At 38.3% G+C, this 12944-nt stretch overlaps 1 protein-coding gene across 1 annotated transcript in view; it reads right to left on the bottom strand.

Annotated features, from left to right (window-relative positions):
- Positions 1–509: 509 nt before the first annotated feature.
- The window catches only part of LOC121382143 (atrial natriuretic peptide receptor 2-like), a 50388-nt gene continuing 37953 nt past the window's right edge, over positions 510–12944 (bottom strand). The window contains exons 14-25 of the mRNA XM_041511652.1: positions 11352–11428; positions 9865–9969; positions 9353–9424; positions 8431–8593; positions 7868–8014; positions 6667–6847; positions 5719–5859; positions 4713–4836; positions 4046–4114; positions 3017–3179; positions 2695–2805; positions 510–1678 (exon numbers count right to left, since the gene is read on the bottom strand). Coding sequence (XP_041367586.1) covers positions 1047–1678; positions 2695–2805; positions 3017–3179; positions 4046–4114; positions 4713–4836; positions 5719–5859; positions 6667–6847; positions 7868–8014; positions 8431–8593; positions 9353–9424; positions 9865–9969; positions 11352–11428 — 1985 coding nt within the window. The 3' untranslated portion in view covers positions 510–1046. The remainder of the gene's footprint in view (positions 1679–2694; positions 2806–3016; positions 3180–4045; positions 4115–4712; positions 4837–5718; positions 5860–6666; positions 6848–7867; positions 8015–8430; positions 8594–9352; positions 9425–9864; positions 9970–11351; positions 11429–12944) is intronic.

The raw sequence follows: 12944 nt of genomic DNA, 5'->3' as shown, positions 1-12944 counted from the left end.
AGAAAGTTTAAAGTTTTTTTTTTTTTGTTTTTTTTTTGTTTTGTTTTTTTTAAAGAACGTTTTATAAACACACTCCTTGTGTTGTGATAGTATCTGAAAGTATTCTTAGTAGTAAACAGCTACAAACACAGTTTTTCATTTGGCACTCCACTCAACACACTTGTAGTAATTTTAGCTGCTCAGTCAGACTGGATCTAAAATAGATCTACGTGTTTTTTTTTAAGGTTAACAGCTGACTCTGGCTAGGAACTGGTACCGAAATAAGAGTCAATGCCAACAAATCTTAAAAGCATACCGTCACAGACCACTGACCTGTTTCATGGCCTAACAAAGTATTACTTAAAACTATATATATTTGATTTGTCCCTAAACGTACTTTATTCAACCATCTACGTAAGCACCATACTCCACTTGTTAATGATATTTTGTAAAAATAATTGAATTATGGCAATGGTCCATAATTCAAAAACTAATATTGCTGTGAGGGTTGACATGGATTTTACTCCATTTAACTTGATGTAGTTAAAGTGATGCAATAGTTAGATTTGGTCTGTAAAAATTAATGTAATTTTTATTCATTATTCATTAAAAGAGAAATAAGGTCCTTAAATCTGTGACAGTATGCCTTTAAAGCCGATGGCGTAACTATTAAACTGCCAAGTCCGATTCTTGTAAATGGTTTTTCTTTTCTTTCTTTTGTTTGCATTGTAAGCTGACCAAAAAGTCTCAGTTTTAATTTGCCACTATCAAATAACAAGACGTCTGTAGGAATATAGGTACATAGAAATTACTAACATTATAAAGTATTTGTTGTGCTCAGACATTGAATTAAAATCACAGTTTTTAGTCATCCTCTTTGGGTGCTTTTGAAATCGTTTCACTGACGTTGAAAGAAGCATATTGGGCTCGGAATATCTTTGGTTTGTTGGGCTCGAGACATTTTACCACAATGGTTGACATTTCAAAGTAAACCGTATGTACAAGAGCGTGTCTCGTCTACATGTTCACATTAATCCAGCGTTACTCGACACACACACGTATCATCATCACATAGGGGTCACTTCTAGAATCTGTATGACGCTTTTCGTCTCCAACGTGTCTCGTACAGTCTGGTTCACTACCTCCTCTCTCTTGACCCCGCCCTCCAGCTCGTCAATGTCTCTGCTGGAAGACTGCTGCCCGTGGGTTTCTGAATCTGGCGCCTCGACGCTGCTGTGACGTCGGAACGTCCTCTTTGGCACCATGCCAAACGGCTTCCTTTCATGGCGCTTAGACCACGTCTGCATCGTACGCGGGACCTGATCCAGCTCGTCGTCGGACACGTAGCCGTCGTTGACGTTCTCGCCGTGGATGCTGATGTACTTGCAGTTGTCCACGGCGCTGGATTTGAACAGCGTGTTGATGCTGATGGTCTTCTCGATGCTCGACTCACTGATGCAGATTGCCACCGGCTGGACGGGGACGCCGTGTGACGGTGATGCTTTCTTCGACGTCATCCGTGACGCGGGGGCTTCCTCGTTGGAGGGAAGCACCTTCGTGAAGCCGTCCTTGCCCGTGAGGAAGAACGTGTTCATGATGCCCTTGCCCTTTATTGGAATCTCGCCGCGGTCGTAGAAGTAGTAGCCACAAAACCTCGTCAGCTTCTCCTTCGCCATACTGCTCAAGTGGATTTTCATTGCTGTAAAATAAAAATAAACAAATCAGTACCAGTAGTTGCAAATCGTTTTAGAAGTTCCAAGTACGTACGTTCGTATATGTTTGTGTAAGTGCGTGATTTTGTGCACTCACTTATGTTTACCGGCCTCGGTGGCGTCGTGGTTAGGCCATCGGTCTACAGGCTGGTAGGTACTGGATTCGGATCCCAGTCGAGGCATGGGATTTTTAATCCAGATACCGACTCCAAACCCTGAGTGAGTGCTCCGCAAGGCTCAATGGGTAGGTGTAAACCACTTGCACCGACCAGTGATTCATAACTCGTTCAACAAAGGCCATGGTTTGTGCTATCCTGCCTGTGGGAAGCGCAAATAAAAGATCCCTTGCTGCTAATCGGAAGAATAGCCCATGTAGTGGCGACAGCGGGTTTCCTCTCCAAATCTGTGTGGTCCTTAACCACATGTCTGACGCCATATAACCGTAAATAAAATGTGTTGAGTGCGTCGTTAAATAAAACATTTCTTTCTTTCACTTATGTTTTTCATTTCATTTCTGAGGGTTTTTTTATAATTATTATTTTTATCTATTTGTCATGAAATGCATCTTTTTATTTTTGAAATGGAAAGTTAACCAAATGTTAGCAGACGTCGGACTGTATTGAACAAAACCAATTTCACTTATTACAATACTGTTTCGGAATGGTTTGAACAATTTAAATAGATTTGGAGCCCAAAACTGATGAGGAAGGTTACCCAAACAAACGATCACACAGCAGACGTTTATTTGAGAAAATGCCTACCAAATAACTATTTTATACAACGTAACAGAGAACAATGTAACAGAGGGCACGTTAAATTTATAACCGATAAGTGATTTCTTCCTTGCCCAAACTAAAAAATACCTCAGAACAGAGCGGAAGTTCTGGTTATGGTTATAAATAATCCTGGTTTTTGATAGCAATAAGTGTACTTACGTAGACCAGTGGAAGGTTTGGTTAGGACCGTAAATCATCCTGGTTTTGTTAATTATAAGTGTACTTACGTAAACCAGTGGATTCCATCCTGGACGCCACGTTGACTGCATCTCCAAACAGACAGTACCGCGGCATCGCCAGACCCACAACACCGGCTACCACGGATCCCGTGTGGATGCCTACAAAAGAAAAAATACCAACTTATAATTGTCCAGGAACCAATTTCACAAAACATCGTGACTTTCCTTGAATTCAAAAGCTCTTCTCTAGACTTACCAATTATAATTCCGAGTAATGATAATAGTTATTATATTAGACACCAAACATTCGTAGATTGAAATGTAAGGAAGCATAGTTAACAAATATTCTGTTTCTTGTATTCAGACTTACCGATTCTGATCCTGAGGTTTCTGTCGGGTTGGTGAGGGATGAAGAAGTTGGATATGGACGCCAAGATGTCCATGGCGCAGTCGGCAATCTCTTTGATGTGGCGCTCACCATTCCGCTGTGGCAGACCACTCGCTAACATGTACGCATCCCCAATTGTCTCCACCTGAATACAAGAGAAGTATATCAAATAATGTCTTACATGTTTAATATATAGATAATACTGCACGAATGGTCGTTAGATATCATTTACCTTAAACCCCGATTGTCTCCACCTGAATGCAAGAGAAGTATATCAAACAATGTTTTACATGCTTAGTTATATGTAGAGAATACTACACGAGTGGCCGTTAGATATCATTTATCTTAAACACTGATTGTCTCCACCTGGACACAAGAGAAGTACATTCAAACTTGTTCTAGCGGCCACCTGTAATAAGCAGCCACGTATGTTAAAGGGCCACGTTTATATTCTTCCAAATCATCTAATATAATATGAACTGACCTGTATGAAGCAGCCGTCTGTATAAAGGGACACTTTTTATATTTTTGGGTGCTTAACACAGGTTTGACTATATTTCAAACAATTTTATATTAATTTGAATTCGATGGGTTCATGGGTTCTTTAATTCGTGTCCACAATTATGACACGATGGGACAAACAAACACCTGTTCTAGAGTTGATGTGGTGAGAGACGATGTTTCTAATATACACTATATTATATTAAAAAAAAGGAATATTGCTTTGTAGCATTAAACAATATTCCAGTTTTAAAAATCCAGGTGCCAGCTACTCTACCCCAACATATTGTAATGAAGCAGCTGATTATATACCATTAAGTTAAACACTTGCTGTCCCGGGAACACATCTCGGCTATCTGGTCGGTCGATCCAAGAGAACGGTCATGATGACAGTCAGTGGTGAGAAAGAGAAAATTACTGAATTTGGCGGTCAATTCGAAGTTTTGGAAGGGGTGTACACCAACAGTACCCACCTCTTGGCTACGTTAGAATATGCTTATGCTTACTAACCTTATATACATCATATCGTGTGATGATGTCATCAAAAAGTGTGTACAGACTGTTCAGAAGATTGACCACCTGTGAAAACAAGCACCTGATATTAACAACAGCTGTAGTATCCACAGGTACTCCCAAACAACAAACCCAGGGACAGTGCTATGGTTATATATATAAAGAGTACTCTTTATTATATACATGAATACAACCATATCATTACTCCTGGGGTTGTTGTTTGCGGATACCTATGGTAATGTCAACGATTCCAGAGCGTTTTAATGCTATGACAAATCTGTAGGTTTTAGTATTCTATCTCATTTAACGACATACAGTTTTAAATTCAATATGTAATGATCTGATCACGAAAATACACAAAAACGCAATCAAAATTAGAAGCACTTTTATTTTATTTTGTGACCGGATTAATATTTGCAGACTACTTTTATTAACAGACTTTGTTATATATTTTATGAATGACAATGACCTTTCCCCATAAACTCAAATTACAAATAATTTATTTCAATACAGAAACCACTAGAAAGTGTACTTAGTATGCTGAGTTAGTAATAGTAAAATTTAATTATTTACTTCTGTCATTATTAATTAATAGGGGTATAGATGATAATAACCCAACATTATTTACACTTTTAACATGACATGCGTAGACATATATTTTTACCTCAATAGGAGTACTTCCTGCACAAATCTTGGTAAAACCAACAATATCAGAGAAGTAAATTGTGACGTCATCAAAGAGTTCTGCCTTGATCGGTTTTCCTAATTTCAGATTTTCAGCCACTGACCTGCAACAACATTGTACGAAAATCAATCAACAACATTGTATGAAAATCAGTCAACAACATTGTACGGAAATCAATCAACAACATTATAGGAAAATCAGTCTCAGTTGTATCTTTAAATTACAGTACTGGCAATTCACAAAGTATGATATATTTACGTTGTATGTTTTTAACCATGTGACTAGTCATAATCTGTAGTCAAGAGAAGAGTGTTGACTATAGATAGGTATCTCGACCATTTCGTTGAGAGAGAGAGAGAGAGAGAGAGAGAGAGAGAGAGAGAGAGAGAGAGAGAGAGAGAGAGAGAGAGAGAGAGAGACAGACAGAGAGACAGACAGAGATAGATACAGATAGCAGACATATACATATATATTTTTATGGAGAGAGAGAGAGAGAGAGAGAGAGAGAGAGAGAGAGAGAGAGAGAGAGAGAGAGAGAGAGAGAGAGAGTATATTGATTTATTAATCATTCAGAATCATCGGCTGTTGGATGTCAAACATTTGGTACTTTTGATACATAGTCTTAGAGGGGAAACCCGCTACATTATTTGTAAGGGATCTTTATTATGCACTTTCCCACAGACACGCTAGCACATACCACGACAGACAGACAGAGACAGAACAAGCTATACAGGGGTATTCTAAATAAACCTGGGACGAGGGGTATCTCAGTGGTAGAGCACTCCCAAGAGATATGATGGATCACACGATTAATCGCCCTCAGCGGACTCAGGTTTTCACACATCTCAATTAATATACCAAAGGTGTATATGAAAGATCCCTTACTGTTTTACCGTTAGGGGTAGCCTATTAGTATAATATTATGCAATGGCGTAGGAAGATGCCAAAAGGTGCATGTCATTTATTTTTAAAAGTTAAAACGTACTGAGGCAACATTCTGTAGAGGAGGTTTTCCGTTTTCCTCTTCTCTACATCCAACTCGCTGGTGCGCTCCGCCACTAGATCTTCCAGATGATTGGCGTACTTCTCCAACATGGCTATCATGTTGTCAATCATAGTCATGTGTCTGAATCAAACAATAAGCAACAGTTAAAAAAACAACAGCATAACCCCTTCTCTCAACACACATACCATTAGGACAACAAAAACAAAAGACCGCAAAAATTTGGCGTCAAACGCACAAAAGGAATCATAAACAAAGTGTTTTTTGTGCTTTCAGTGAAACATTAAACTGAATAACTTGTTCAAAATCGTATCTCTGTAAGACTGCTCCCACGAATGTCTTTCATTGTAAACATTTTGAGTGAGGATCCTCCCGCTTATTTTCTCGGGTTATCTTTTCAGTGATCAGGTGAATATAGAATGGCCAAATTATAATGTTCATCAGATTATGATGGTATATACCATCTTCTTGAATGTGTTAGTTTATTGTCCAGAGTATTTCTTACACACCCATTGGAGAGGAAACTGACATTTTTGATGTCACGTGACGAAAGTCTGATTAGCTGTTCACGGCAATGATCCGAGTGCCAAAGCCACACCATCCAATGAAAGTACTACTGAAACTGATTGGTTTATGACGTGTAAATTAACTGTGTCCGCGCGAATATCTCGTAAATTAGCTGTAATATGAAAAAGAAACCCCAAAAAAACCCTTCATTTAAACCCGGTTTTTGAGGAAATGCTACACAAGGGCTAGAGCGTGTGTGGTGAGGGTTTTTTTTGTGTATGTGCTTTGTGTGTGTTTTTAACGTATTTGACTCGCTTTGGCTTTTAAGATAAGTTTTGAATCAACTCATGTAACTAACATTGTATCTAACAAACTGTATTTTCCATGTAAGACTGAGACAATTAGAGACTTGTGTAAGATTACTTTGACGGATTCACTCGGTTCAGGGTTTTCACGACTCGCGTGGCCGATGGTCGCACGGTCATGTCTTCACTCCAGCAGTCCTCTATCAAGGCCGCTAACTCTGCCTGCTGACGTAATTCCCGCGTTACAGCGGGCCGGAAGGCTGCGCGTCGCATCGAGTTACGAACCTTCCGCACGATCTCTAAATAAACAAACAAATACAGCATGGAAACATCGTGATACAACAGACACCAAGCCTATAATTTCAAAATATAAAAATTCATTATTTTAATAATATTTGTAAAATCGTGTTAAACAATTGCTGAATGTAACACAGTAATAACATTATGTTTTAATATGGGGGATATTTTTAGGGCCAATGCCTATTATTGATTTAAATATGTGGTAACTACAATCTGGTTGAAATCAGCTCTACTGATCTACATGTGTTATAAACCAGTGAAGCTGATTTCAATCAGATTGGTCGTAATTACATAATTTTACAATACTTAAATACCTGTGTTTAAGAAACGTAGGCGTTGTAAATTCGGCGTTTAATGTTTAAGATAACAGATAATTAACTTTTTTATTTTCCAAGGACGCACCATTCTTCGATTCCGTGTAAAGGTTACCTACAACCTAGGTCACATTTAAATGCAGGTTTATTTACAATGACAAACGTAGTTTGCTCCTTCTGATGTGAATCTGATTAGCCACGGAATTTCCTGATAAGAGATTTAAGCGTAAATGCGCACAAAAAGGATGTTAAACATGTGTTTGAACATGGCTCCTCTTTATTTATCTTGTTGCCTAACTGCACGTGCAAATACTTTTCTTTATTATTATATGTGTAAGTCCTATAATAGTAGCAGGATGCACAATTAGTTTCAACATACACATTTTTGTTTCTATGTCAGTTTGGGAAGACACAACTGAAATATTCGACTAACTGCAGGATGCACCATTAGTTTCAACAGACACATATTTGTTTCTACGTCTGGATTAGACAAGATCGGAGGTAAAACACAGTGGCGTAGGGAGGGGGGAGCACGGGGGTCATGTCCTCAAATCAAAACGGTTTTCTCCTTAAACTGTATTACATTTTATAAAATCATACAAACATAAACACATAGTGTGGGTTGCCCCCCTCCCCCCCTACCCCCAAAAAGAGGCCCCCCCCCCCCAATATAAAATGCTGGCTACACCAGTAGTAAAGGCTCACCTGCAGCGCTGAAGAACGGGTATTCGGTGTACGGTCCGGACCTGGTGAACATCTCCTTGAAGATGATCCCCAGAGAGTAGATGTCAACCTTCTGGAAATCTACTGCTCGATCTGCCCGTAGAACTTCCGGTGCAGTCCATAATTCCTCTATAAATAAGTGAGTGAGTTTGTAAGTGAGTGAATGAGTGAGTGAGTGAGCAGGTAAGTAAGTGTGTGTGTGAGTAAGTAGGTTGGTGGGTGAATGAGCGAGTAGGTGGGTGAGTTTGAACCAGTGAATGAGTGGGATTTTGAGTGAGTGAGTGAGTGAATAAAATGCGCTGTAATAAACTGAAATAAAGTAAAATACAATAAATCACGAACCAGACTGTTAAAGCTGCCATCTCGCAAATCTAGTTCATGAATATTATCCCTAGTTTTAACATTCAAAACGTAGTGCGCTAAATTTTCCGTTTTGAGTTGGCGATAACAGACGAATTTACTAAAAGTGTAGTTGTGTTTGTATTTTGCATTACAAATGATTATTTAACATTGTAAGGCGGGACTGCAGCTTTAAGAGAACTCACTTTCGGCGTTTTCCTCGTACGGGATCGAGGCCTTGTCCATGGCGCGGATCCGCGGAACACCGAAGTCGGTCAGTTTACACGTCCATCGACTGTCCACCACGCAGTTGGAACTCTTCAGGTTTCCATGGTAACACACAGAACTTTTATGAATGTATTCTAAACCCTATTGAAAAATAAAGTCCGAAATATAATCTTCCTGCAGTGAACGATTTGGTGTCTCTTTAGCAGTGGTGTAGCGAGAGGGGGGGGGGGGGGGCACGGGGTTCATGCCCCCCTCAATCAATTTTTTTTTTTTTTAAATTATTAAATTGTATAAAATCATACATACATCCATACATACATGCATACATACATACACTCACACATACATACATACATTCACACATACACACACACACACACACACATACATACATACATCAATACATACATACACACACATATACATACATACATAGTGTAATCCCCCTCCAATATGGGTTGCCCCCCTATAAAATTATGGCTACGCCAGTGATCTGTAGATATGCACATTAGTTTTGGCACTCTCTCTTTGTAGCTTTGTAAGCTAATGTAAACCTATTGGAGAGAACACTGTGGGATGTATGGTATTGCACCGCAATCTATCCATATCAATTTAAATGCATCTCATTGGCTGATGCATGGTGATGACCCAGACAAAGTCAAAACGTCCAATGAAATTAACACTACCTCTAACGTGCAATATACGACATTGCAAGCGCCGAAGCAACTTTTTATTTAAAAATAAAATGTTTAAAAATGTTTTAAATCTGATTTTAGAGGATATGTAAGAACTATAATCAGCAACTCGTGTAGTATTTAGCATATTTACAACGGGTCATCTTTTACACCAGTGTATGAAAAATGCTATGTTTCACGGAAATGAGTTCAACAAATATCAAACCTTTGCTACGTCATGGCACAGTGCAAACTTGAACAATTGGTCCAGTTTAATATTCGTATTCCAAATAATATCCTGTAAAAGGTAAAAATAAAAGCATCGGTTATGAACAAGTATTATAGTTCAGATATTTGTCAAACAATTTGTAAATATTTAAGACAAATATTATTTTCGTTTAAAGAACATTTCAATTGCCAATTCAGATTGGTGTTTTACTCATATCGGTATATTAAGTTATGCTTTCGTCTGTTTAATAACATACACATGTATATGTTAAACAAAATAAAACAAAACAAAACACCCTTTCAGAAAACAAAATCCACCAAAAAACCCACATTAGTTCCAAAACTCGTTTCATCTGTGCGTACAAATCTGCATGCACTCATCACTTCGTAGTTCCAATACAGATTGTATTTTCAAATAAACTAACCATATCTTTCAGTCTTTGTTTCATAATCATTTATTTTTATTACAAAAAACTATTTAAACAAATTATTTCATAGAGTATATCTCACTTGAAGACTGCCTTTTGCGCAGTATTCCCAGAGAAGGAGAATCCTGCCCGGATCCACGCATGCGCCGAGAAATGCACAGACATTTTGGTGTTTTAACTCCATTAACTGAAACAGAATATAGTTAAACATAGAAGTCAAATGGTGCTAGATCTTGGGAATATGGTGGGTGGGCGGGCGATAAGCCATGAGCAGATAGATTGTCATGATAGAACAGCACACCTTTTGTGGAACCTTCATCATAGACAGCACATTCATCAGGATGTTCTAAATTTGTTCTAGCTTGATGACTGCTTCACTGGCTATGTATCGGCCTCAGTAGTGTCGTGGTTACGCTACCGGGCTGGTAGGTATATGGTTCGCAGCCCGGTACCTTCTCCCACCCAGAGCGAGTTTTAAAAACCACTACATCCTCTTTTCTCTCACTAACCACTTGTAACTAATAACTAACCCACTGTCCTGGACAGATAGCTTAGGTGTGTGCCCAGGATAGAGTGCTTAGTGCTTAAGTTGATAGACGCACGGAAATAAGTATAATGAATGAATGTACTGGGTTGTTAGTCGTGGGTCTTGCATTTTTCATGTGATGATCACAGGAAGATCCATTGTGTTGTTTCTTGTACAGAGATCCGATTTTTCTTACCATGATTATCTTCTCACAAGCTGTATAAGTAATGGACGTAATGCCAAGGGTTAAACTATTTCATTGAGGTTGTTTATGTGTGTGGCAGTGTGCGAATTGTGTGTATCTGCGTCAAGAAATGTGTATTTCATCAATCTGAGGTTATGCTACACAATATAATGAAGAAAAGTGACATCAATAAAAACAATTAAATAATTTGAATTAATGTATCTAAACAAATTTCCGCTAACATACCACTCATATTAAACAATTAAAAAGGAAGGAAAAAATCCAACAAAGAAAAAGGGAGAAGGTGCCGATCACTGAACCCGCAAAATCCACGTAAAAACGTGACAAATAGACAGACAAGCAGACATTTAAACAGACAGTCAATTAAAAAAAGAAGTTTTATTTAAAGATACCACTAGAGCACTGATTTATTAATCATTGGCTTTTGGATGTCAAACATTTGGTAATTCTGACATGTTGTCTTAGAGAAGAAACCCGCTATATGTTTCCATTAGTAGCAAGGGATCTTTTATATGCACCATCCCACAGTAAGATAACACATACCACGGCCTTTGATATACCAGTCGTGGTGCACTGATTAGAACGAGAAATAGCCCAATGGGCCCACCGACGGGGATCGATCCCAAACGGAATGCGCATCAAGCGAGCGCTTTTACCACCGGGCTACGTCCCGCCCCGACAATTAAAAACAGCACATTGATAAATAAACGAATAGATACTTTATTAAAATCTCACCTCATTAAGATGGACGTTCGTTGTATTTACAAAGTTATTTAATCGTTTGGGCGCCTCCCACCTAACCCCCAATAATAGGTTCTAGACTAGCCCTGAGTCTCACCTGGTTTAATTCCTGAAGAACTTCCTTCGTGAGGTTCACACTGTTCTTTGACATCCGTTTGACGGAAACCAAACTCCCTACAGAAAAACAAGGCGTGTTTAACTCTAAGTTTAATGCATCTTGTTCAACATAACCGAGTTAATAAAAATTATACTAAGCTCGGGAAGACAAATATCCTGACACTCGTTTCGTAAATTCACAAGCTAGTATAATAATCTCTCTATATTTATTTTAATACTATAGGATGTATACCATCAAATTAAATACCATAGACGACAATAGTAACATATGTGGCTAAAACTACTGCCTGAAGTGTATCAATCGACATATACACCATAGATATAAATACTACCACCCTTCACCCTTAAATTGCATCAGAAAACATTGGGGGTGAAGCTGCTCATTTCAGAGATAACGGGTAGCGTCTATGATTACCCTAGTTCCGCACAAAATTTTAGTACTATTTTGTTTTTTTACAGGTACAAGGCTACTTGACACCGTGGTACTAGATGAAATAAAATTGCATACATTTTTGGCCCAGATGAAACTAAATTGTTTTTACAACAAACACACTCACATTTATCACCAATGACCCAGCCGGAAAATATTTGGTTTACTACTACCTGTAGTACTATTAATAAACACACATACGTGAAATGTATCTTTGCTTATAGCTTTTCAATATACAAATCATTTATTTTAAAAAAGAAACCATGTATACAAAAGTATTTTTAATTTCGTTTATTTTGTTGTATGTTATCTTGAAAAGAAGATTAAACAAAGGTAGTGATATGTAATTACTTTGTCGTGTTCAGTACTATAATAATATTTAATGTCATGTGCAATTTTGAAAACCACCAACAGTATTGTTGAACTGTGACATACCATGTCATGAAGGCACCGTTATACACAATTTGATTTATTAGGTTTTTAGCTAATACTTTATATTTAATGGTACAGACTTTGAGGCCACATTATAAACTCGCCTTTAATATAAATGATGTTTTTCTGTAACTTAGCCGACTTAGACAATCACCCTTGCTCTCTCATACAATACACATGTCCAATGCAACCTATCTATTTGCAGCATCTACTACTGAACCTTATAAAACCACTGTTAAACTTGTTCAAAGTTTACACCAAGTGTTCAACGGGGCTGAATTTCTCAGGGGTTGAACTCTTCACATTTTTCAAATTTCTAAATAAAATTTCATATTTTCTGTCAGAACCAATGTCATTCTATCACGAATATATGTCGAGTGCCACCTTCTCAGAATTGCATGTCACCGGACCACCACAAAAGGGGCTCGCAGTGCTCGACTATGGTCCTTGAAATGCCATTGACGTTAGACCCTTAAAAGTACCTTCAACCCACCATTTCACGTTTCTGACTCCACCAATTTTTTTTTAGATGTCTGCAGGTTAGACTGTAGGAGTGGGTAATTTTTGGCATGCTTCCACCAGAGAACTATTCAAGAACGCCTTTTGTAGGCACAACCTCTGACTTCACCAGAGAGTTTTGTCCATGACAGGGAGCAGGTTAGACTGCAACCACAACTAATATGTAACACGCTAATTATTGCTATCGACCCA

This window comes from Gigantopelta aegis, chromosome 9 (genome assembly GCF_016097555.1).
Source record: "Gigantopelta aegis isolate Gae_Host chromosome 9, Gae_host_genome, whole genome shotgun sequence".
Taxonomy (NCBI): Eukaryota; Metazoa; Mollusca; class Gastropoda; order Neomphalida; family Peltospiridae; genus Gigantopelta; species Gigantopelta aegis.
This window is presented reverse-complemented; position numbering and strand designations above follow the sequence as displayed.